Source organism: Phyllostomus hastatus, unplaced genomic scaffold, assembly GCF_019186645.2.
Source record: "Phyllostomus hastatus isolate PE091 unplaced genomic scaffold, TTU_PhHast_1.1 phas_contig_40, whole genome shotgun sequence".
NCBI lineage: Eukaryota > Metazoa > Chordata > Mammalia > Chiroptera > Phyllostomidae > Phyllostomus > Phyllostomus hastatus.
In genome coordinates, this window is record NW_025333872.1 from 27,023,081 (window position 1) to 27,050,385 (window position 27,305).

General features: G+C 39.9%; 1 protein-coding gene across 1 annotated transcript in view; it reads right to left on the bottom strand.

The window, feature by feature from the left end:
• The window catches only part of COL9A1 (collagen type IX alpha 1 chain), a 183,279-nt gene that overhangs the window by 64,906 nt on the left and 91,068 nt on the right, over positions 1-27,305 (bottom strand). The window contains exons 3-11 of the mRNA XM_045842871.1: positions 22,817-22,893; positions 21,552-21,629; positions 21,282-21,414; positions 15,099-15,495; positions 3,176-3,259; positions 2,369-2,389; positions 883-957; positions 487-522; positions 300-362 (exon numbers count right to left, since the gene is read on the bottom strand). Coding sequence (XP_045698827.1) covers positions 300-362; positions 487-522; positions 883-957; positions 2,369-2,389; positions 3,176-3,259; positions 15,099-15,495; positions 21,282-21,414; positions 21,552-21,629; positions 22,817-22,893 — 964 coding nt within the window. The remainder of the gene's footprint in view (positions 1-299; positions 363-486; positions 523-882; positions 958-2,368; positions 2,390-3,175; positions 3,260-15,098; positions 15,496-21,281; positions 21,415-21,551; positions 21,630-22,816; positions 22,894-27,305) is intronic.

Below are 27,305 nucleotides of genomic sequence, written 5' to 3' on the forward strand. Positions count from 1 at the left end.
GAGTAGACTGTTTGAAGCAGGAACCTGGTACCCATTGCCGTTTTGTGAAAGGAGGAAATGCCAGCGCTGCCTGCAGTCCCCAGAGAGCCCCGAGGAATGAGGTATCTACACCCTCGCTGGCCCCTTTGCAAAAAACTGCCACCTGCATGCCAACCAGGCAATTTCAGGGCACCAGCAAATTCAGAGCCACAGCACTGCATTAGCTGGATCTACCACCCTCCAGCCCGCTCCAGAACATCTGTCTCTACGTCTCTTCTTTCCTCCTTCTCTCACCCCCGCGCGCGCACACGCCTACTCACGTCAGCGCCCGGTGTGCCAGGCTTGCCAGGAGCTCCTGGCTTTCCTGGTTCTCCAGGAGGACCCTGAGTAGGGGGAGGGAGAGGCAGGGAGAGAAAATGGTACAAAGTTGAGACTCTTTGGACAACATGTGTTTTTAAACCACGTCTAAAGGAAGAAAGCGCAGTGCAAACGCACTTATCAACTTACCGGGGGGCCCGGGGGACCCTTTGGACCTCTGTCACCCTAGAGGAGTAGGAGAGAAGGCAAGAGCAGTCAGTTGAGGTGCTAGGGACGCCGCCGGGAGAATCCCATGCATGATCACCACACAGGTGAGGATGGGGACAGAGCAAATGAGGGAGGTTCAGGACCAACCGATGGGGACAACGGAACAGTCTACCTCCTCTCTCTGAAAATCCCTGGTCTTCTAAGATCCAACCCCCAACTGTCACCGATGGCCAATCCCGCTTTTGCATGGTGGGGGGTGGGCAACTTGCCCTCTCAAAAAAAAAAAAAAAGGCAAAACAAAAAAACCTCTGAGCCCCTGGAGAAAGGGTAGGAAAGGGCCAGGATTAAAGAACAGTAGGGTTGGAGATGGAAACTTACGTCGATGCCATCGATGCCCGGAACTCCAGGGGGGCCCGGGGGCCCCGGGGGACCCTGCTCGCCTGGGGGACCTCTCTGACAAAAAAAAAACAGCACACACGGGTTAGTGAAGCACATTGGGCAACCAGGAAAAACTGGGCACGATGTCTTGAGGCCCCCAACTCTGCCTGCAAAGACACCTCCCTGGGGAGGTAGGGTTTTTGAAATCCAATATAATAAGTAGCACACTTCCAAGACAGCACAGGTTGCTTCTGCTCTGCTGCAGTCTGAATGAGTCCAAACAGTGGGGTTAGAGCAGCATCTAGGCCCCCAATGCCCGAAAGGGGGTCCTGAAGAAGCAGGGGCCTGACGCCTTTTTTAAAAGGGATTCAATAATGACAATGGTTCTCATTGGATACCTCGATTGAATCAGTAATTGCAAGTCAGTGTTTTGGCTAAAATGCAACAGCAAAGAATGGAGGTGCTCCATAGCAGATCGATTACAGTATCGTTTTGTAAATCTCTCTCTGTCCAGTAGAAATCTGAGGTGAATACTCTTGAGGAAAAGATTGGGGAGGAGTAGCGCAGAAGAGTCTTGAAACCCAGTGAGCCTCTGGCCTCATTTCAGATTTACCTGCAGTGACACTCCCTTGCATGAGGTCTTTACACCTTGCTTCAAAACTACATCAAGTTTCACACTGACCCTAAACAGTGACCCAGTTTATCGCTTGCAAACAGCTAAGCATTCACGGTGCTGGTGGCCTCTGAAATAGTGTGAGCATGATGCTTATGGAATGTGTGTTGTGGGGGGGAGGATTTTTCTCCCCCTCTAAATTTAAAAAAAGAAAAAAGCTTCTTTCATCAAGGAAAACTTTGTTTTTCTAAACTCCTCTGACCAGACAGGTTACAATGGGGTCTTTGTATGTGAAACCTCAAACCTCTGCTGTGCTCACCCGCGCGCCCCCCCCCCTTCCCCTGTACTCTCCCGCACAGGAGGGAGGCAACGCGGAGCCTTTGGGAAGTTGCTGAAATTTTGAAGGGAGCCAAGGCTGGCCAGTGTCAATCCCCAGCCGCGGGCACCACTAGCAGGACGCACGGTTTTATGCTGCCACCGAAGGCTGGAGGAGCGGGAGCGGAAGCTTTAGGGCCTGTACCCTGAAATCCAGCTTTCTCCAGCCTCCTTTGTGATAAGGAGAGGGGGAAGGGAGGTAAGATGAATCCACGCCAAAATTAAACCCTGGTCGCCAGACACCGAAGGCCTTCAGCGTCTGAGTCTGCAGCATTAGGTCCCAAGTGGGAGCAGGTGTCCTTTCCCGGACTGATGGGTCATATGGGGTCCCCGACTCCCCAGGTACTCGCTGCAGGTGCTGCGGACTGGTTGCAGGTAGTGAGCCGCCTCGGAGCCCTGGGGATGCTCCAAGCCTTCCCCACTGGTCCCACGACGGCTGCACCCCACCTTTCCCTATGTGCACTGGAAAAATGCAGGCATCTGTCGCCCCCAGCGTACCTTGTTGGGAAGCTGGCTGGGCTAGTGAAGAAAAAGGTAGGGAGAAATTGAGATCCCCCTCCCCAAACTCTCCCACAACTTACTTGAGCCGCGCACAAGCAGAGTCCTGACAGCAGCAATCGCAGCCCTAGGAGCCTGTGAGTCCCCGATGTCCAGGCCATGGCCCCGCCCTCTCAGGAGTCCCTGAGACCGACTCTGCCTCCCGCCGCCCCGCTAGGCTTCTGGAACTGCCACCACGCGCATCAAGTGGTACTTCTTCCGCACAAAAAGTGCCCCCGGGATCAGTGGTTGCAAAGGTGCCCCCGTGGGGAACCGTACTTCCTCCTGTTTTTGAATGGCCCTGGAGAAGGTCCTGGGGATTGGAGGAAAGCTAGCGGGCTGGCAGGACGGATAAAATGACAACAATCCCCCTTAACCCTTTCGCCGCTCTGCACGGGCGAGGCCAGAAAGTGAGGCTCTGCCTCCGCCCACACGTCCCTTAGCTGCCTCCGGCTGTCCTCGGAGCCTCCTTAGGTGACCAGTGCACCACAGCCCGCGGCGAGCAGACGGACAGCGTTCTTGGAAAGATGTTTGGAAAAGAGTAAGCCACCAAAGGTAGAACAGACACCTTTAGCGGGGTACGGGGGCGGGGGCGGGGGGCAGGGGCGTTGCTGAATCTTACTTTACAGGTTTTGGGTGGGACCTGTGCTTAATATCTATCTGATCCGAACAGCAAAGCTCAGACCCTTGGAGAAATAGAGTGGGAGGCAGAATGGAGAGGAGTCAGCTGTGTGGAAGTGGCCTTTGCCGGTGGTCAAGGGGACTCACCGTTATCCTTGGTGGCAGCTCATGGCAAGTTTCTCTGCTCGGTCGAAGTGGGTCACAATGGATCAGCATCCATTGAAGTTCAAACTGGAGAAAGACAGCAGACACTCAGTTCAGGTTCTTTTGGAGAACAGAAACAGGTCATTTAAGGGAGAGAGAAGTTGGTATAAGTGTGGTCCAATTGCTAAGTGACTAGAAATGAACTTGAACTGGTTGATCTCATTGGACCAGGACTTTCACTGTTCTGTGAATATAAATTTCCATTGGAAATGGGTGGGAAGCCCTTCCCAAGTTTCTCTGATCATTGGATGCAGATGTGGTTTGCTCTGCATTACTCCAGCATATCCTAGGCAGGAAACAGATCACGGGCACTGATTTTCTATTTCTCTCCTCATCACAACCCCAAGAGGTAGATTCTGTTCAAATGAGGCTAGGGAGAACAAGAAACTGTCCTCATCTCAAGTCAGTAAGTGTCCGAGTCTGAATGGGAAGCCAGGCCTACTAAACTCCACAGAGAATATATGTGCTAAGAGGTCACATGCAAGAATGTTAAGGACAGGCAACCGAGGAGGTGGCCACATCCAGGAATAATATAAAGGAAAGAAACTCTGGTACTGGAAGAAATATGCATGCTAGAGAAGACATTCTCCATGGAGTGGCCACAGCTTAAAATGGAAGGACGGACCAGAAATGGTGGGAATGAGAGGGAAATCAAGGACTCATGGGGGGGGGAGGAACAAGATGATAAAAATATTTAAATTTTGTATAATTTTATTAATTTGCTGCAGAGATATAAAAATTTTAAATACTTGAAATCCAAATGTGCCCTGACAGCTTCTTATATTTTAGCAGGTACTAAGGGAGAAAGAAGAGGGGAACAAAAAAAGAAACAAGACAAAGGAAGAGTGGCCAGATCTGAATCTGAAAGTCTCAGGAGATGAGGTTAAAAAAGCAGATGGCAGATGCACCCCACAGGCAGCCTGCCCCTGTGTGTCTTGATGGCTCCTCTTAAACTGAGGGAGTTCCTTGCTAGACATTTTAAGTTAGATCCATATTTCCTGGTCAGTTGATTCTTTAGGCATTATGTGAGTGTCTTTAAGTATCCAGGTCCCAAATCTAAATATTATCTCCTCCTTTTTTCCTCCACTTGTGAATTACACTCTATCCCACCTGCCAAATGGACTCTAGATCTGCTGGATCTAGAATTATGGGAACATCCAGAGTTGAAGTTCCAGTAAATACTGGATGGACAATCAAAATGGAGACAATGAAGAACAAAGTCATTCCCTTCTATCCACAATAAAGGGAAAGTAAAATGAAACAAAGTTTTCTATTTTATAAAAGGTGAAAATAGGCATTAAGCTTTCACATTCCTGCATTGGTGCCTCTTCTCACATGATTCTAACTGTGCTAGAGATCTCCTCTTTTTCCATTATTCTTTCTCCATTCTTCTCAACCTTACCATGCCTTTTCTCCAGAAAATGTGGACATCTGGAAGGATAAGTTAAGTGGGATGTAAAGAAAGTGAGCAGCTAAGTAAAAAAAGAAATTTATTTGTGAACTGTATGAAAATTATCTGTGTCTTCCTTGCGTGAGTTATTTAACAATATTACACTGACATCCCTCAAAAGAATTGCTTTCCAAACCACACAATGCCTTGCAGGTAAGGGAATTACTTTAATCAGACACCTTTTATTGGAGTACTTTTGTTTGTTTCTCTCAAGCAGAGAGAGAGATTATTCAGGTTTGTCCTAAATTGCAGTGGAAATTTTGAAAGGAAGATAAAAGAAAGAATGGAACAACCTTTTCCTCAGTGAATACTAAATACCTGGCAGTGCCTCAAACAACTCTTTGAAGCAGATCACACATGGTAAAGTGGAGTAGAGAGGTTAAATCATTGCCACAGGTCACACAGCTAGTTAGTAAAAGGCAGAGATAGCATTCCAAATGCCCTTGACTCTAAAATACGAGCTTTCTCTACTACCCAACTCACTCCACCACCACAAACTAACACAGAATGAGTTATAATTTTGTAAGAAGGTAACCAAGACATATGGTGGTTGAATATTTGTACTGAAAATGAGTGGAAATGGGGAACTGTCTAGGAATTAAAACCATGTAAGCTAGTTTCCAACATCTGCTAGAAAACTTCAGAACTAGACTAAGAAACTTCCATATGAATTTAAACCTTTGCCTTTGTTTCCCAGAAGCAAAATTTCTGGTGTTTCTCCAAACTGATAGTTATGTCTATATGCAGTTATATATTGATGTATATAATAAAATATCATGTAGGAAATACAATTATTATTTTTCCATGACCAGGTAAAAATACTACCAGAATAAGAAAAGATATCTTCCCACTGCGTAACTCTCAAAATAAGAGAGGTCATGTATAATTTTATTCACTGAGTCCTTTGTGAATTGGTAAGTCAAACTAGGAATGGATTCTGTGTGTGTGTAATATTTTAATTCTCAAAATATAATTTATATCTAAATCACCTTGAGAAACTTTAATTATTTTATTGCAAATGCAAAGTGATTCATTAAGCTGTTTTCTCAAAAATGTAATTCTCTCTGGATAAATTGGCACACCTGTTCAAATATGTGAGATTCAATTGTGGCACAGAATAATGGGGGAATGAAATGTAATTCATTTGTGAATACAGGCTGGGTTGTTCAGAGTCTGACATAGATCAGAAGCTTCTGAACACATCTGTGCATCCACATAAACACCACCTACGTACTAATAATCATCTACACAACCACCATTTTTTATCATGCAATATGAATTCCAATTTGCATGTTAATTATTTTGCAGGAAGATTGGCAGCATTCCTTGGTAAAAGTCACTTCCATTGTACATCTAAAATGTTAATTTCCACACGTTTCTCATTTTCATACCTGGAATCATTTATCTCTTTGAGTGCACACTGACAAAACATGTATGACAAATATTTTCATTTAGTCCTTCAGGAAACATCTTTTAAGCCCAGTATACCCCGGGCACAAAGGAAACAATCTGGGGAAACCAGGGATATTCTCCCCACAGGAGTTTACAGTTTTTAAGATGGAGAAAAATCCAAGCAAAGAAAAAAAGTTTAAAAAAATCTGTTCAACACAACATCAAATGTCCTAACACAGTCCATCCTTCTCAACATGAAATACTTCACCATCGTCTCAGGGAGACCTGATTTGCCTGAGTGTGAAGTGCCTCACATATGCCCTGCTTGGCATTATCCACTTGTTGTCTTTAGGAAACTAAGGTGTAATTCCAGCCCCTAAGCTAAAGTAGTGTCCAGCTGAAAACTCATTAAAACAAGTAATTTTGGCCCCAACTCTCTACTCTTTTAATAATACTAGTGGTTTCTACCTATTCTGCTAGGGTGTTGAGAAAAACTAGGAAGGTATTGAAGCCCTTCATAAGAACTAAACAAAAACTAATATCAGAACACTATCTTTTTTTCCTGAGAGAAAATTCTATTGACAAACCGTGTAACTTGGCTTAATTTTAATGAGAACAACAAAAGTCTTGATATTTTGCAAATTGAATTTTGATTAAATTTCATAACTACAAAATACCTAAAAACTACCTCTTTAAAGATTATTTTTTAAAACTGGAGAGATGTTTCATTAAGCCTCTATTTACTCAATAACAACATTTATTCAAAGAAATATGTGAATTCTTACATCTCATCCTTCTATTCAGTTTATGACAAAATGTTGGTTTCTACCATCCTAAGGGACGTCCTCCCAGTGAAACTTCCTGGTTGCTGAGCAAGAGGCTCTCAGCTGCCTTAAAATAAGAACTTTCCCCAACTCTATGTAGACTAGGCCCTGCAGTTCCAGACACAGCATTAGGAATTGTAGCTAAATACGAGCAGGTGACAATCATCTGAATTATACCAAAGGCAGAGGCAGAATGATGGAAGGAAAGAGAACAATGGACTTGAAGGTAGCAGACCTGATGAGTAGTAATTGATTTATTTTTCATTCAGCATATCTTTATATGACACACTCATGTGCTTTGATGTCAATACTATGGAAGACAAAAGTATCTAATCTATAGGGCAGTATCTAAGCCAAAAAATGCTTTTGACAATAAATAGTATTGTAATTGACTTGTGATATGTAAGGTCACCAACAAGGGGATAATATAACATGTCATATGTGAGTAAGGCCCTGAAGTAATTGAGATTTTCATAAGCAGAGACAAGGAGGGTAACAGAGTTCTGACACAGGAGGAGGGGACAATAATAGGACACAAGGGTAGAAAATGGAGTGGAGAAGAGACCAGATTCACTGGCACAAAGACTAGACATATTTTTCCCCTTGAATTCTAAGCTAAGAAATTTTAATATTACTTTGTAACTGATTATTAGATGGCTATCAATATTTGTCTACAACAGAGAAAGGAGTAGGGAAAAGTGGCCTAATTTAAAAGGACGTTGAAGGAGATTCATGTGGTAATAAGGGCCTGATCCTTTCAGGCAGAAGGAGGCTACTGTAGCAGAGCCTCAAGAAGTGTTATCCTCTGAACTTTGGTAAGGCGTCCTGCCCACTTAAAAATAAAAGAACCCTCCCCTCATGTCACATCCTTCCTCAGCTGCCACGCTGTTTTTGGCTCCCGTTCCTATAAAACACGGAGTTGTCTATATCCATTGACTCCAATTCCTTTCCCTTCCATTTGCCCTTGAACTTGGCTTTTCCTCCCAATACTCCAATGGGTCTTTTCTCAAGTTCACCATCACTAGTTTCTAAATCCAAGGGTCAGAACTCAGTCCTCATCTTATTGGATCCATCTACAGCAGTTGAGTGGGTTGACCATTCCATCCTCCTTGAAATACTATTTCCCTTGACATTCGAGGTACCACAACCTGCTCATTCTTTCCTATATCGCAGGCTGCCTTTCTTAGTCTCTTTGGCTGAATTTTCCTCATTTCAGCAACCTCTCAATGTTGGTTGGTTTAGGGTTCACTTCTAGGACTTCACTATCACATTCATGGCTTAGAAATTTCATCTTGTCACATAGCTTGAGATACTTTATGCAGGTTGACAACTCCCAGAGTTCTATTCCCAGTTGGACCTGTCTCTCAAGATCCAGAAGAACATATCAAACAGCCTGCTCAGTATCTTCACTTAGATGTCTAAAATAATGATCAACTTAGATATTCCAAACTAACTCCTAATGTTCTTACTGATACCGGCTGCTGCCACAGTTTTTCCCATCTCAGTCAATGAAAACTCTGTATTTGTAATTTAGCTATGCCAAAATTATTGGTGTCGTCCTTGATTCTGCTTTCTCTCTTACACTGAAAATCCTGTTTTCTCTACCCTCAAAATATATCAGCATCTGACCACTGTGCACCACGTCCGCCACCAGCACCCTCTTCCAAATCAAGACCACCATTGTCTGAATTTCTGCAGTAGCCTCTTCAGGACTCCTTTTAGGTTTCCCCTAAATGTTCTGTACTTCTCTCCCCCTACTGTATATTGGCAAACAACAACCAAAAAAGATACTTTTTAAAAATACAAACTTGTTGATTATCCAAAACCATCCTAAAGCTTCTCATGTTACACAGCAGGAGATCCAAAATGCTAACACAATGTTCCCATCCTTACTCTATCATGTGACCTCATTGCCTACGTCTCTCAGTCTCATTCCAGCCACAGTGGTCTGCATGCTGTCCACAAACACAGCAAACAACACCCACACCAGTCTCTTTTCACTCCATTTTCTATCTTTCTGGAATCTTCCTTTCCCAGACATCCACATGCTAATTCCCTGAACTCTTTCAGGTATCTGCTAATTTTTTTTTTCTCAATGAGGTCTTCTCTCCAGGCACAACAATTTCCTGCTTCATTTTTCTCCATAGCGTTTCTGACTACCTGGCATGCTATACATTGACTCATTTATTCATTTGTGTCCTTCTCCTCTCCCCAGAATGAATGTGAGCTTCATTAGAGCTTTAACTTCCATCTATAACTTCTGTTTGAATGCACACTGACAAAACATGTCTGACAAATATTTTCATTTAGTCCTTCAGGAAACATCTCTTAAGCCCCAAAATAAGCCAGCCACAAAGGAAAGATTCTAGGAAAGCCAGGGATATTCTCCTCCGCACAGGGAGTTTATAGTTTGTAAGACTGAGAAAAATCCAAGCAAAAAAACCTATTCAACAGAACATAAAATATTTAATAAATAGTTGTGTAATATTAATAAATGAATGCATAGAGGTGGATAAGAGGTATAGTGAAGAAAGAATTAATATTATTTTTCTTCTGTTTGATTACAAGTTGAAGGGCAGCCCCCTCCCCTTGCCTGGGCTTCAGTTTCTGTTCAGAAGCTGTAGTTTCTTCACCTATAAACAGAGAGGTTTGGACTGGACACACTCAGTCTCCTCCAGCTTTGAGAGGCCGTGATTCTAGTGACACCATGTTGTAACCAGAACCGCTAACCATACAGAAATGGACATGAAGAGAAGGAAAGCTGTCACTGAGTTAGTCTCTTGCCTTACAGCCTCCCAGTCCACATAACAAAGATTTCTGTATGCCCTTAGCCCACACACATTTTAATAGAAATAGAAAAACTAATAGCACTGATTCCTTAAAACTGCAACACTATGGGCACAGCTGAGGCCAATAAAAATTTTACAGTTTTCAATTTTCCCATTAAAAGCAAGTTTGGCCATCTTTTTTATTTTATTCCAGTTATCTGTAGCCCCTTCCCCATCATGGCTTCCCCTGTGTTGGCATCTTTTTTTTCTGTGTGTTCTCCTTTCATTGCCACCTAGTGGAAAAGTCGGCTAATGTTAGCACGGTCTACAATGCAGCATGTTCGGTTTTATCTCCAAAAAAGTTGTTTTGATAGTCAGCATTCAAAAATATTCCAATCAAGTCATACCAAAGTGTTTTAAAAGTTGTTTCCTATGAATATGTTCAGATAACATTACCATTTCTTTCTTATTTCTCACTTCCAAGTGAAAGAGTACTTGTTAAAATTGTACTTGCCAAAAACAATTTCATAAACCAACTTAATAGTTTAGATATGTGCATAGTAGATATTATACATTTATTAAATCACTAAAAACATAACTTTCCTATAATACTTCTTAAATACCAGAAATAATATTAATCACAACCTCATAATGATTCTTCCATATCTATGACACATTGTTTTTACATTTGGAGAGTTGATATGGTTTAAATCTATGGAGTAAAGAAAAGGACAGAAAGCTCTTCCATCAACAGTTTTTCTGATTCTTTCTATTTACTCTCATATTTTCTCTGAATTTAACAAAAATAACATACAATGACACATTTCAAATATACTTTGGTTTTTTAGATTTCATTTCCTTATTCTGAGAGAGAAGGATGGAAAGGAGAGAAACATCAATGTAGGAAGAGAAACATGGATGTGCAATAGAAACATCGATCAGCTGTCTCTTGTCTGCCCCCTACTGGGGCCCTGGCCTGCAACCCAGGTATGTGCCCTGACTGGGAATCAAACTGGCTACCCTTTGGTTCATAGGCCGATGCTCAATCCACTGAGCCATACCAACCAGGGTTAAAATATACTTTTGAAAGCATTTTATCTGTCTGATTAATCATATTCCACATTATTTTGTTTGGACTATACATAAGGAAAAAGAAAAGGGTTTGAATGATATATTTGCAAAGCCACATAAACTTTTATCCTCCCTCAAACAAGCCCCTATGCACATCCCTCAAAAGGGAAAAAGGCCAACTTTGTTTTCTAATAGAGCTGTACAAAATAACTCTCCTAGGCAATCATGCTGACAGCAAGCAATAAAGAACCTGTCATAACATAACATGTTTTTATGATATGCTGCCAGGAAACTGAGCTTTGCAGTGGGATAAATGGCACCATCCTAAAATATGAATACAAAGGAGGATAGCAAATATGGGATTTATTGCTTTAAAATCAAACTAACAATGTATGGCAGCAGTACATTGGGAAAAAATGTAAAATGCTCTGAGGCCACTAAATAAGCATGAGTGATGAGAATGTTTGAGTTGTAGATCACGTGAGCAGCTATATTGCAAGCCTTACAAAAACCTCCTGAAATTGGTTTCCTTTTCCAATTTAGGAAGTGAAAGAGACAAAAGATGGAATAGAAAGGGGGAAATCTCAAACAAGGATGATGTAAATGAGTCTTTTGGCATTGATGCTCCATCAAATGTTGTTTTCACTACCTTTTTTAAAAAGTAAAAAAGTAAGTAGTTTCTATGACTACCTCTTGACATCTGTAAATACCTTTAAAAGGGATGTTTGCTTTTGATTTACTTACTAAACAAAAGCAACTGTTGATTCTCCAATTGGAAGAATAAAAATTGAAAAGTATAGTATTCCTTGTTGTTTTCACGCTATTGGCACATTTCATTTTCATTTAAAATTCCTCACATAGTAACCTTGAACATTTGCTGCCTCCAAACTGAGAGACAGCAAATGTGCAAGGGTCCCCTGACAGTCCCCAGGCACTTCTTCTACCTCACAGAACATGTGGACACCACTACGCATCACTCTCTCAAGTCTTCCAAGGGACATGTAGTCACTTAGTCTTCAGTCGTTGTTAACAATTTCAGTTTCAGCCAAATTGGTGAGATCATAAGACATGAAATAAGAACAGAGCATAGGGACAACTTGTGGACACTTGGGCTTTCTCTAGGCATTTGTATGGGTATTTGACTATTCTTAGTCTAGAAATGTGGGGGAGGGCAGTGTGGGGTAATAAAGTTTAAAAGGGGAGAGTTATTAAACATGCAATTCCCAAATGAGAGTCCCTTTGCCTAGAATACTGGACCTTGTCTTCTCCTGGAGAACTCTTATCCATTCCCAGGGTTCCTCTTCGACATCACCTCCTTCAGAAACCATCCTTCAATTCCACTGTCACCCCTAGCCCCTGCTCTGATCTGAGAGGGGAGCTTTTCCATGTGCCTCCACTCACTGTTATGGGCCTTAATGTGTTACTGTTGCTTATCACCTCAACCCCTCACCCTCTGTAGACTTAAGAATATGAGAGCTGTGGTTAATTTATACCCAGTATAAACTATGTATACCCAGTATATAAGCTACATTAGGGCATTTCCTAAGTAAATAAACAAGAAGGATTAATGTCTGAGGACATGTTTCATACTGTGCAACCTTCTTAAAAAAACACACAAATTGTTTATCTTGCAAAGTAAATTCTGAAAATTCTATAAAAATCAAAAATGTAAAAACAATGAGATGTTTTATAAGGAAAGTTACACATTTTAATATTTTTATCAAGGGAAAGTTAGTTGGCATAACAGAAAATAAGGTACATTAGAAGTTGTATAGCTAACACTGCTTCTTACAAGCCACGAAATCTGCTTGAGATTACTTCCTCAGCTGGGAAATGGGGATGATCCTATCTATGCTGGTTAACATAAAACTATTGCAAGGATCAAATAAGCTAGTGGGAATGAAAGAACTTTGAAAGCATTACATTGGTAAGTTAAGGATATTAAACTGTTTTTTTAAAGCATAAATGGGCTTTTTTTTACACAGAGTTTTCTACTTTTTCTGACATAGGGTGAAAGTTGAGGAATATATTTTGGTGACAAGTTTGAGTTTGACATTGTAAACTGTCAGTCCTTGGATGTAAGTAAAAATGTTTTGGCTTATGTCCTTGATCTATCTGAGTTATTATCACTACCATCACCACCACCATATCATTGAATATAGAATTTTTAAATATCCTTAATATACCAAGTCTCTTGTGTTCCCCTGTGAAGGGTCAGAATTCAGTATAAAAGAAAAAAGTTGCTCAGGCTGTTTTCAAGTACTTTCAACACTGGCTACACTGCACTGACTGAAAAACTCCTTGATGGACCTGCAGCAAAATGTAACAGCAGCTTCCAGGTTCTTTGCTGCAGCACTGCACTTGAAAGAATAAAGTAGAAGACAACTGGTCTTAACTGGTCTCTACTGTGATGTGAGATCAGACTTGTCAGAAAACCTGAAATCAGCCCTAACACCACTGGCTAGACTGTAATATAACAAAGTAATATTGGGACTTTGCTGCTCTGGTAATCAGACAATTTAATAGTAGGCTAGCATCACAGATTCAGCTTACAATGACTTATAATGTTGTTCAAGGCCCATGAATCAATAAATCAATTCTAGAAGTACTTGACTGATAAACATCACAGTGAGGGGGTATTCTTAGGTCATTTTTCCCTCATCCATGGGTCAAAATCACACAGATATTGCAGAAGTTCAGTGATATCTGAAAACCACTCCAGCGCCATTGCAAAGATTTTACTGCAAAAAATTCAAGATGGCACAAGAGTGATCCCATTGGCTTTCTGACCCAGCCACTTGAGGTGTGATAACTCATTAGTTGAAGATATACTTTCTCAAGTACCTACAAGCCAGAGCAGTGATGTGGCAGTTACAAATTGTTTCCTGTATATCACAGAATATAGAAATTTCACACTGTCCTTCACACTAATCATAATTCTTCCCTTGGAAGAAGTAATTTGAACTATTCAATTACTGAGATGCCAGATAACCTTTTTTTTACCCCTTTGGAGAAGGGCACAGAACCAATTCAAAATCATTGTATCATTCCTACTACACTCTACAATATAAGTTTGGTGACTAGAATTTAACAGCCCTGCGAGAGAGACAGAGAAAGGGCAGGGGAGAGAGGGAGATTGGCATTGATATTTATTGAGCTGCAAATTCTTTAGTTCCCCCCAAAAGAACACTTGTCTTCTAAGACATGTTTTTAAAATTCCTGTCATAATACTATAAAATATTTTTTTAAACAATTGTTCATTGCCCTGACCAGCGTGGCTCAGTTGGTTGAGCATCATCCCACAAATCGAAAGGTCACTGGTTCAACTCCCAGTCAGAGCACGTGCCTGAGGTTGCAGCCTGGTCCCCAGTTAGGGTGCATGCAAGACACAACCAATGATGTTTCTCTCATACAGATATTTCTCTCCCTCTCTCCCTTCCCCCTTCCTCTATCTCTATAAACAAACAAAACCTGTTTTAAAAAAGAATTGTTCATTGAAACTCAATACAATTATGTGTTATTATATTATTCCTTACCTTTATGTCCATGGATCTCAATAGTAAAATCGTAAACAGAGCTTTAAAATCCTTTACTTTTATGATACTCCAGACAAGACCTACTTCTAAATAAACAAGTATTTTACCTTCTATACAATTTTCATTCTTGCTTATCAGACATCATACGGCTTCCTAACCTTATCTTCCACACTCTGCAGTTAATATCCCTCATCTCCCTCACACACACACACACACACACACACACACACACACTCTCTCTCTCACATTTTCACAAATGCATTTCATCCAAAGCAGCCAGTCTTCAGAACTTTGTATGTGGCCTACTTATTCTCTGCTTCTTTCTCCCTGAATGCTCTTTCCCTCAGCTAGAATGCACTTTCTCCTCTTCTTTTGTCAATTCGAATCCTTCCATTTTAAAGTCCATTGCTTCCAAGAAGCATGGAATTCTTGACTAACTGAACCCACCATTCATGTTAACCTTATTTTGAATCTTCTCATTAATTATTTATGTACAATATGTACCACACCAGTATCAGTTCCTTTGAGTCCCATCAGAAGGATTCCGGGTGCTGCAGGAAGACATGCAGCAACTTCCAAGTAGATGTTAAGCTCCTAAGACCAGGAGCCATCTCTGTGTAACTTCCTCTGATTCCCCATTCTGTCTGCTATGTGCCGTACTCAAAATAGGCACTGAGGGCTTTTTGAATAAGAAACTGAGTGAATAAAAAAGATGAATGACTATTCGTTGTTGAAGACATTCAGATGATTATGAAAGATCTCTGAGGCATTAATTTTAGCAATCTGGTATTGATTTAATCTATCATAGTGTGATTTTATACTTACTGGTACAGAAACTTGAGGATTATCTGCAAGTTTTCCCAGCACAGCAAAGCCATCAACATTGATTTGGCCTCTTGGCTGTATAGGTAAGGATTCAATCCTGTTGCAGTCAACAAAAAGGGTAGCAGTGCTCCTTTCCACACCAATCATGATCTTATGCCACTGGGAGTCGAACAAGGAGGGCAAATTTGAAAAGACTGCAGATTGGAGACTTCCATCCAGTCCCTTGTATGAAAATGCAACAGATTTTGTTTGGCCATTAATCTTCACGCCAACTTCCTCCTTCCCCGAGGAATCCTGAATCTGCCAAATGCTCCAGTGCTTTTCAAGTGTGCTTCCAGTCATCCGAAAAGTGGTTAAAAAGGAATATTCTTCAGGCAGTCCACTGGGATATAAATGCCTGAGTAAAATTTTAAAACAATAAATATAAATCTTGTTTCCTGTACTCGTGCATATTACCATATTCTCTCATGCTGTTTTAGATTCTAGATCTACAGAAAAGTTACAGTGTGAAAAACTATGTACTACTTTGTTCTTTCATGGCTATTCATAAAGACCTTCACAGAAGCTCAATTATTCATGTACATTAATGCTCCATCTTAAACTACACATTAAAAAGAGCCTTCCCTCAAAGCGAAGGAGAGCTCCTAATGCCACACAGTCCCAACAATATTACTATTTATGCTGCCTAAAGAGCTACTGTTCAGCAATTTCATTTCAGCCAAGAAACACATTCCAAAGTTCTTGGCATCATTTCTCCTACAAATGAAAGAAGAAATCATTTGGAATCCAAATCAGCTCTGCCGGCTTATGAGACCACTTAAGTGAAGCAGCTTTTAAATTTTTTATTGTAATATAACATAGATTATTTGTTATTTCTATCATTTCTTGGGCATTCCCCTCCACAATTATCCTAGACCCATACAAACATTTTGAAAATCAGTAACTTGAGAAAAATCAGTTCTTTGAAATCAGTAACTTTGAAAATCAGTTCTTTCACACTGATTTTTCTTTTCCAGGGAGTTCAAAGTGTGATGTTAAATTAGCAGCTGTTGTTTGTCACCAGATGTGTGACAAGGGAAAGGTGACCAGTCCTTAATTCTCTACTCCAACCAAGTTGTCCCTCCCTTCAAAACCGAGTCTGAATCACTGCTACCTCATTGCTTTAAATAGCAGCTTGAGACCATCAGTGCTCCTGAGACATCTCCAGGCTGTGGCAACTATGATCTGAAGCTGCAACAACTACCTGGACCTGCTTTTGTGAAAACAAACTGCTAGTGCCCGAGGACAAAAATTAACAACAACAAAGTCAGAAGATATTAAATGTAAACTTCACCTTTCAAGGGCTTGAAGTTTTATTTTTCTCCCTTCCTCCTTCTAAGTATAGAAAAATTCTTAACGAAGAAAGTAATGCTAGGAAAAGTAGATACCAATTAATTGTTCTTGCTGAATAATAAAATTTGACATTTCTGAGAGCAGATATGTACCAGGACCCAAAGTCCCAGTTAACTTTTCTTCAAGTCAAAGTCCTGTTACATAGTCCCCTTCTTGTAAAGAGTAAAGAAGAGAAAGGCAAGTATGAATATCTAAGTGAATGCTTATTTAATTTGTTCAAACCAAAGTGAATAACATATAAATTTCTTGAATGTATATTATGTGTTGTTTCCAGTTACATTAAAATATATTGTTGGGGCCAAGAATTTCTAAACCAAAAATTCTTCATTTCTGAGAATATTTAGCAATAAGGGAAATCTCTCAACTTGCTAAAATTCTATCTTTACTCTGACTTTAACTACAAGACTTTGTCATCCCTTATTATAATAGCATAAACAAATATATAACTCTTTAGTGCAAATACTTTTGAAAGCCTTCAAAAATATGTCAATTATATCAACAAATTTTATTGTTTTATTAGTTTTATAAAAATAATTAAAATGTGAAGCTTTTCCTCTGGGTGTTTTTTTATCATCCCAGTACTTCTTTTGGCTATTATTTCCTGTAGTGACTGGTTTATATTTATAATATTGGGTTAATTCCTTTGTCAGTACACATTCTTAAATGCTTACTGGTGATGTGTACCAGACTTATTTCAAAGCTTTCAGTTTACTAAACATTTTTTATGTCTGTCAAGTGTACAGGAGGTTTTAACAAGTATAATTTAAAAGATTCAGTTTGAAGCTAAGGAAGAAAAATGTATACAAGAACTATTTCCCCAGAAAAAGAAATCTACCACACCTATTTTGATATTTATTTTTAATATTTATTCTGTTTGTCATATTTCCTTTGGACTTGAAATTTTCCAGAAGATATGTATTCCACAATAACTTCCAGGGAAGAAACTAAGATTCATTAATTACAACATAATATATTGCTACTGTAAAATTATAAAACCTTATAGAAGTTTTTACATTTTATTTAACTAACCTCCTTCTGGAGCTTGGGGATAACTTTTAAACATTTTATTCTATGGAGAAATTTGACAAGTATCCATTTAAATCATATTCTTTTCACCTAATAATATGGATTTTACCAGATGCTTAAATAATTTATTTTTCTTTGTTTTTTAAATTTTTATTTATTTATTTTTAGAGAAAAGGGAAGGGAAGGAGAAAGAGAAGGAGAGAAATATCAGTGTGTACTTGCCTCTCATGTGCCCCCTACTGGGGACCTGGCCCATAACCCAGGCATGGGCCCTGACTGGGAATTGAATCGACAACCCTTTGGTTTGCAGGCCAGCATTCAACCCACTGAGCCACACCAGCCAAGGCTTATTTTTCTTTTTTGTCCAAGATAGTTACTCTTGAGGTGTAAGGTTTTTATAGAAGGGAGCTAAATTGTAATGTTTTGTCCTCTTCTCTTCCTTAAAGCAATTTCCTTGTAGATTTTTTAAAAATCTATGTTACCTATCTATTTGTTTACACATGTACTGAGCAAAGCTGAGTAGAATTTCAGTCCCTAGGAAAAAAGTGAACATATTTGATTTGACTTTAGAAGTTACAGTAACTTGCTTAAGTGACCCTTTTGCAAAGACATCATGAGGCTAACTGAGGGCGTGCTCCCAACTTGTGCCTCATCCAATCTTTCCTGCTAACTGAGCAAAAAGATTATGTTGGAAGTAGCATAAGACATACATAATGTCCCAATTTACATCTGACTTGATTATGTAATGGCAAAGACTTTTTAAAAATAGGGTCATGGTTGAGGTTGTTAGAAGAAATTTCATTTGTGGACATATTATTAAACCAAGGATATTCATCTGTCTTTTTCCATATCCACTAAGATAATATATACATTTTCTGTGTGTGCTTGTGTGTATATATACAGATATAGTCAAGATTATCATATTATCAACATTTTAAACTAGGATGATATAGTATGTCAACATGACAAAGGGAGAAAATTTCCTACAGTTCAAATTAATAAAATATTTATGGATTTGTACATGCCTAAGGCCATTTGAAACTCCTCACATATCTGATTTATAGAACAGTCAGTTGCATTGTCTTTTTTGAACACCTGAGATTCTGTTCTTGCAAATATGCTATGCACTTCAATAAGTAAACTTGACAGCATACATAATTTAAAAGAAACTGGATCTATAAATGATTTACTTCATTGTTACAATCTGCACAGAGTATCTTAAAAGGAGAGCCATACGGGTTTGAATAAATGATAAGAAGTCTTTAGACCTCGAAACATGTGTTTATGACCTTAACCCAAAGAAAAGGATTGTATTTGTTAAAGCAAATAAACATAACATGTTTGTATGAGTTGAGAATGTGAAACTATAATGCCTAGAATAAAGAATACAAACAGCAAAAAAAATATGTCTCATAATCTTTCAAAAAATACTGAGAAGAAAAGTAAGGATAATTTGTAACTCTATCACATTAGTTCCAGATACCACTCTCTCCTCTCCTTTCCGCCAGGATCTGGCTAACAAATTCCTTTTTTGTTCACTCAGAACCTATATTCTCCAGCATAGAAATACCCTTTACACCAAGGCAGGCTACTCCCTGCCTGATCTGAGAACAATTCCAGGCCCTGTCTGTCTTGCTCCCTGGTTTTCAAATAAGTACAATGTGGAGGGTAACTTCAGAAGAAAGACTTCACTAAGGAAAAAAACTTTTGTCTATATACACTCTCCCCCTACAGTCTTCTCCCCTACTTACAGCAAACTAACACCACTGTGTACCAGGCTCTATTCAACCCCTCTCCATTGGTTAACACTCACTTCTCATGGAAACTCTTGACACTGAGGGAACTGAAACATTATTCATTTAGGTAACTTGCCCAAGAATGGATTTTATTGCCTATTTGGAACTGCATTTCTCTCAGAACTTTGGCTCCCCTCTTTCTCTGTGTATTTCTTTCTCCTATTTCCTTCTTCTATTTCTTCTTTTTTTTCCATCTTTTAATATGCCTTGCCAGTAAAATAAGAATTTTTACTGTTTGTGGGAAGCAGAGAGTCAAGAAGATAGAGAACATGGGACATTGGCTGCAGCCCATTTAAAAGTATTTAGGGATAACTCTAGGCACTTAGAGAGGAGCAACAAAAAAGATAAGGAGGAGATAGGGGTCTGTGTGACCTTCAGTCTCTGAATTTAAAGTCAATGACACTCCACACATTGTACCTTAAACTGTAGAAGAGAAAATTAAGCCAGCATTGGTGGTCTTGTGTGATGTTTATTTTATTAAAGAAAGAAAAAATTAAAGTTTTTAAAGTTTATTTAAGAACACAATTAACACTTCTGTGCATGAAAAAATATATAAGCAAAACAAGTTAATAGCTGTCATGATGCCTTTAGCACTTCCAAATGTGAATGGTTTTCCAGGGTCAGTATCAAATAGTGGGTAGAAGCACAGCCTCTGATGCCCTTCTGCCCGCGTTTCAATCCTCCCAGCACCTCTCTACCTTGTGAACCTAAGCAAGTAACTTAACCTTTTTCACTTCAGTTTCTACCTCCATAACATAAGGATAATAATGTCTGCACTACAGGATTTAATGTTAATTGGGAAATTTGTTAAAAGAATGTATAGAGTGGCCCTGGCTTGTGTGGCTCAGTGCAGACCTGTGAACCATTGGGTAGCCGGCTCGATTCCCAGTCAGGGCACATGCCTGGGTTGCAGCTCAGGTCCCCAGTAGGGGGTGAGTGAGAGACAACCACACATTGATGTTTCTCTCCCTCTCTTTCTCCCTCCCTTCCCCTCTCTAAAAATAAATAAATAAAATCTTTTTAGAAAAGAATTTATAGAGTGCAATATTATTGTTTTATAAGATACAGTATGCTCAAAGCATAATTTCAATCTGCAATCTGGCATTATATCAGACTATTCTAATTTGACCAAATTTTTATTACTATGAACATTTAGAGTCTCTATAACATTCTTTACTATACTAATTAATCATTATTAACATTTCCACCTTAATTTCAATCAAAGCCCTAATTTTCTCATTCATCTACCAAAGGAATATTAACCCTTTTTTTTCAGTGCCCTAAGATATAATCATAATAGTCACATATAAGGTATCAGGTGACAACACTGCAAGCCCTAAAGCTCATTTATAACAATGGCGGGACTCAACACTTACACATACACAAAAGCATCTCAGTAATAATGATTTAAAGAATAGGAGTTCCAGAGAAAAACATAAATGAAGTGGAGGGTTTTCATGATTATTATCACTACCATTGTCTCTGTTATCTTTGTTTTGGTTTTGCTTTTGTTTGGTTCCTGCCAGGAGCCAAGCACTGGATGTGTAGTTGCCTTTCAGCACCAGGACGCTTGAACAGCACCACTATGAGTGCTCTGGCCACTCTGTGGTTCCTAGTGAAATTTATGCTTAACCTCTGGCACTTTTCACAGAGGGTCCTTTCAGTCAAAACCAGACAAATTATAGGAAAACAGAGAGCGGAGTAATAAGAACATGTCCTGAATCAATCTATAATAGTCTCAGTGATTTTTCTCTCCTTGGAATGGGAAGTAAATTACATACCGAAAACATGGAGAGCATTCACATATTCAGGCAGTGAGGATAGATAGGTAAATAAATCCCTTCATCTTTAAATAAAGCCATGATTCAAGAGCCATTGAGCATCAGAAGACTCTCTAACATTGGATAGCTTTTCATTTTTTTAAATGCATTCAAGGCATATAATTAGATTTAAAAATTTTTTATACTACCTGGTTGGAATCCTGAAGTCTACATTATTTCCCAATTTGTAAGCCACTTGCAATGCAGTTGATCCCACTACCCTTTGGATAGCTCTCCTGGATGCTGCTTTATCTACCTGGAACTGAGAAATCAAGTCAAACCCTAGAAAAAGGGAACACAAAGTAAAATGTCCACATTAAGATTGGTTTTACTCCTTTCCACAACCTACCCAAATAAAAGAATGTACCAGATAAGTTTATAGAAAGCATGCATTTTCAATACAATACACTGCTACTCGCCTGGTAAATCATCTTGGCCAATTCTGACTTTTGGACAGAGTTCATTTCCACCATTAGAAATTGAATTGACAGGAAACCCTGCAAAAGAGATCACGTCATCCTACCTCATCTGTTATAGGGATTGTGGGGGGATATTTCAATAATAATAAGAGCTGAGAAATTTTGTAAAGCACTATATTATACCATACCAAAATATCTTGCTTATAAGTGATGTATTTGGCTTTAACTCTATGACTCTATGATTATAATTCATTCATTTCAACTCATCCTGGAAGGGAGGCAAGGCACAAAGGTGCTTTAGTAATTTGTGCTGGGAAATGTTCCTTTTGGGGAAATTAGGAACTTGTTCCTTTTGGAGCTCAAGCTGTACAACATGCTGAATAGCACCATGTCAGGAGCCTCTTTGGAAAATTTTTGGTGGTTTGGGCTAGAAAATATTCCTTTAACACCATAAATTTTAGAATTCCTAAGAGAATCCAGAGCCAGCCTCGAGCCAGTTTAATGAGACTGCTGGAGAGGGGCATTCTTAGGAATCTTTGTCAAATAGAGGAGACATTTGCTGGGGTCTCAGATTCACTAATCCTAAATAAAATATAGAGAACACATTGAATTTCATAAGTTCATTTTAAGAGATTAAATAATGGTCCCAACTAGACTATTGCTAGTATCCTAAAATGGGGAAGAGTAATGAGAAGAACATGGAAAGGATTAAATGCTCAATTTGGTGAGGAATTCGAGAATGAAACTGGTTGCTCCTTACACAAGTGGAAGGTTGTAAGGAACAGTGTTTTTTCATCACCACAGAAAGCCTCTTGTAACTAAACAACCTGTGCCCTGCTGAGATTCACCTGATGGCAGAGACTTCCTAGACCAGAAAAAGCGTTTTACAGCTACAAAGCTTTAGCTCAGCCATCCCAGGATATCAAACAACGCCCCCACCCTCTACTCCAGATTAATGGCTTCTATCCATCCATCTGTCCTTCCAACATTAGCAATCACAATTGGAACCAGGTAGGAGGCACTGTGCTAGGCACACAAGCACACAGACTGGCTTTCCTGCTGACAGTGATCGCAACCGGGACTTCTTTTTTATACCCAGCATTGACTACAGAAAACCAGCCATTGAGTAGTGGGGGCCAGAGCAGCATTGAAGAGAGGGTAGGAAGGACCGTGACTGCTTCAATCAGTCCTCACTCAGCCACAGCCCTGCTTGATGCCTTCTAGGAGCAAGTGATATTTCAAAATCTAGAAACTGTGGCCCTTACTTGGGCGACGCTTGACGACAGTCGCAGATGTCCACGGTTCCAGAAAACTGCATACAGACAAGAGAACTGCAATTATCCTGAAAGAGAGAGAATAAAAATTATTCCAAGAGTCCCTCCACATGGGGACTACTTTAGTATCTTTAAACATGGTAAAAACCAAATTAATGTAGGTGATCAAATCTCAGTATAGTTTTTTTCTTAATTTTGACTTTGAAATCTTATTGAGAGATTTAATGAATTCTCACATGTTTAGCTTATTATTAAGTTGTTGCTTCTACCTCACTGTCTCCATTTCTGCCTATCCCACTATCTCTCTACCTTAGTTTTTCAGACCCTCCATTTCAGTGATTGTCTCTCCCTCTTTCTCTGTCTCTCTCTGCTATCTTGAGTGCTTGGGTTTTTTATTTTGTCTCCCTTTCTCATCTGTCTCTGTCTCTGACTGTCCCTGTCTCTCTCCTCTTCACCTCACCTCCTTTCATCTTGTCACCACTTCAAAAACACAGACCCTCTGTTCAGGGCCCCCGAACGTCTCCCTGTCACTCTTTCCAGTGCCAAGGTCTTACCAGAAGGTCTTCATTTTCCCAGCAGGTTTTCTCTTGTTGCCAATAGTCCCAGAGAAGAGAGGGTTGTAGGGGAGTCAGTGCTCCCCCAGGACCCTGTCACTGTCAGCCCAGGACTGATGAGTTCTGGACCCAGCCCTGGTTCCTCCTGCCCCTGTGAGGGCTAAAAGCAAAGAGAGTGAACCAGAGGCTTCTGGTGACACTTTAAGCCTAAGCAGAAGGAAGGGGTGGGGAAAGCTGGCCCTGTAGGCCCAGACCTAGACAGGGGTGTGTCCTAAAAACTAACAAGGTCCCACTGAAGGAGGAATGAGCAAGGTAAAGTTTGCTGAGAAAAAAAAAATCAGGATGTGGAGAAATTCACTAGAAACACCCAGGCGAGCTGCTGCAGGAATACAGTGAAAGCTTTTAGAGCTGCTGTACTAACACAGTGAACCTTTTAGAGGACTGTGGTGAAGAGGGGCTCGCAGGAGGGCAGAGATGTGGGAACTCCTGGGATGCTTGGTGCCCATCCCACCTGGCTTTGAATCCCCATTTGCTCTGGAGTTCACTACTTCTACACCCTTGGGCAAGTTAGCCAATCTGTCTATCACACCTTCGTCTTAACTGAAAACGAGTTGAAAGTAGTTACCTAAAACAATGGTATTGAGAATTAAGAAAGATAGCAAAGCAGAGAATCTAATGCTTGCCTCAGGAGAACAATCATTATTTCATCATAGCTAACACTTCTCTACGTGCCCCTCTGTTGAAAATGCCTGAAGCCTGATGACATTTCATTCTCACCACATTATAAGGTAAAACTAAAATGTCTCCTATTCTATAGATGAGAAAACCAGGGCACAGAAAATGAAATAACATGTAACTTGTCCAAAGGCACACAGCTAATTACTCAATTCACATTAGCTCCCTCTTCTTCGTGGCTGGAAATTTTGATAAATGTAATATCAAGACCCCTCATTCTTATTTCTTCTTAAACTATAATTACCAAAGCTGAGCAGAATATCTTTGGAAATAAGCAGTATATTATCCTCTATAAACAGGTTGAGAGCAAGTTGCAAGGAGCACAGACCTTCACACATACCCATTCCCTTTCCAGAACCAGAGAGAGAGAGAGAGAGAGAGAGAGAGAGAGAGAGAGACCCCACCCCCACCCAGTCAGGACAGCCTGCTTCTGGCTCCATCTTAGGGCACATGAATGTCCTGTCCCCAAATGGAGGCATTTAGGGTCAGAATCCAATGATCTTAATACATTATGGTATCTAGTGTAAAGTAGTTTTGCTTCTTTTAAATTTAATTTTTAAATAAATTTTATTTTATTTTATTGCAGAATAAATAGTTTACTTCTATCTTTTCTATTTCTTTTATTTTTTATATATTTTTAAAGATTTTATTTATTTATTTTTAGATAGAGGGGAAGTGAAGGAGAAAGAGATGGAGAGAAACATCAGTGTGTGGTTGTCTCTCCACACCCCTTAATGGGGACCTGGCCTACAACCCAAGCATGTGCCCTGACTGGGAATCGAACCGTCAATTCTTTGGTTCACAGGCCTGTGCTCAATCCACTGAGCTATACCAGGCAGGTCTTTGTTTCTTTTTAAAACACTTATTTCTTCTTCTGCCTCCCTCAGCCCACTGGAAAGTTTGCCCTGGTAAGTGTGAACTAGGCACATTTGAACAGCCATACCATTTGTTCACCATTCCTTGACTAGTCATGAATGACCTGTTAGTGTCCTGTCTCCACCTGCCATAGGGACATCACGTCATTTGGGGTTTTCTACAAGGCTCTGTCATTCTCCTTCTATCTATCAAAATTATGATTTCCTAGGGCAGCCATTTTGGCTGAACACAGAATTACGTACAGTAAGAGCCTAGCTTATTCTTGTAAGTTGACCAGGGCTTATTTAAATGGAGCAGTTTATTAACCCAAAAATACTGAACCTTTAATGGTAGGACTTCAGAGGAGAAATTGTGCAGCTGGGTCCTTCCTGAAATCCTCAGACCACACAAGATAAGCCAGCCCTATGCCCACAGGAAAAGGGGCATTTTCCAAAAGGACCCTCTCTACTGAAGTTCTTTATTTACAATGCAGATCCTCTAATATTATTTAATCTGGAAAAAAGAAGAGAGGCAGATTTCTCTGTATAATTAAGTGTTTGAGAAAGCCTTTTGCTAAGCGTTGTAGAGATCTCACCTCGGGTTTTGCCCCCTCCCACTTTAAAGAATTCTCTATAGCTGGAAGCTGAGGGCAAATGAGGGGGTCTTTTTAATAAAAGGTAAAATAATAGAGAATAAAATAGGCTTGCCAAAGAATGGTTGGCTTCTTTCCAGCTTGTGAGTTTATTGAAGATGGTGAAGAGCAAACAACAGCAATATTAATATAGAAAGTAAATCCAGAGAAAACAAGATATTTTTAGCTCCCCCCACACACATATATAAATTTTATTTATATATGCATTTAAGGACAAATTTTTCTCTTCCTTCCACCTACATTTCTTCCTTCCACCTACATTTTCTGTGAATTATATTTTCTAACATGACATTAGCATCTCACAGAGAATAGTACAAACCCCGCACTATCCCAGTCTGGACCATGTTGTACCCTAAAATCACAGGGTACAACACTTTTAATTATTAGCTTTTTAATTATTAACACTTTACCTAACAGTTCTCTTCTTGAAAAACCATGTGGAAATGAAATCTGGTCGCTCATATTAGATTGGAAATGCACTAAGACAGCTTGATATTTAAAATGATTTGTATTGTAAATGGAAGTGTATTTTATACCAAATAATTATGCTTTCACCCCTCTGTACTCCTTTCCCTCCACCACACACGGCTCTTCATAATACACACACACTAATTTTTCCCTTTCTAGAAATCTAGAATTTTATTTACTTACAGTTTAAATCAGGGATCATCATCACAAATAATCATTGTTCTTGATCATCAACTTCCTTTGATTTCTTTACTGAATCATTCCATAAGTATTTTTGAACCAAACACTTAGCATTCAACAAGCACTTATTGAATGATATAAGTACCAAGGAAGTTCGAGGAGCTGAGGAGAGAAAAAGCATGAGTAAACACAGTCTTGCCCTGAAGAAGCTCATGGCCCCGTGGGGAAATCCAATATGAAAATGACCGCAACACAGTGAGTGAAAAACCCTATAGCCTCATTGAGAAAAAGTATGAACTCTGTCCAAGGACACTGGGAAATTTTTCATGGAGAAGGTAAATCCTAAAAGATGACTAGAAGCCTACAGAGAAAACAAGTGGATACAGTGCATTTGAGGCAGCAGAAACAGCAGGTACCATGACAAAAAGATAGAAGAGACTATCTCAGGAACCATGAGTTTAGTTTAGGAACTCTTTCATTTGGCAAATATTGAGAGCATTCTTAATTATTAATATTGGTAAATTATTGGTGACTCCTGCACCGCAAGCCCTGAACAGAGTCAGCACAGAGATGGGGCAGAGAAAGGCCAGGCCCCACCCCATGAAACTCACAGGCTGGTGGTGAGACAGACACTGAGTACAATGACAAGAATAAACAAGATAATTTCAATTGTAACTTATTTTTAAAAATACAAAAAGAAGGGGGCAATGTTTGACAGAAAAGGGCAGGGGTAGAAGTAGAGGCTGAGGGATGGAGGGGTTAGGCAAGGGTCCTCTGAGATGGTAAATTGTGACTCAGGTCGGGGACTCAAGAGTTGGAAAATCTTAGTTTAAGGTAAATAGTTATAAGCCTAGTAAGTAATAAATATGTTAAAGCTTTTGTTTCAGAAACTACAGATAAGGCCTGTCCTGGCTCCTGGGAGAGACAGCCAACCTCCTGGGGCACTGCTAAAGATCACCGCCTGGGGACATGTGAAGGCATCCGGTCCATTGTGTTCTAGGGAGAGACAGAGGACCACCCTTCCCCGGGAACAGCT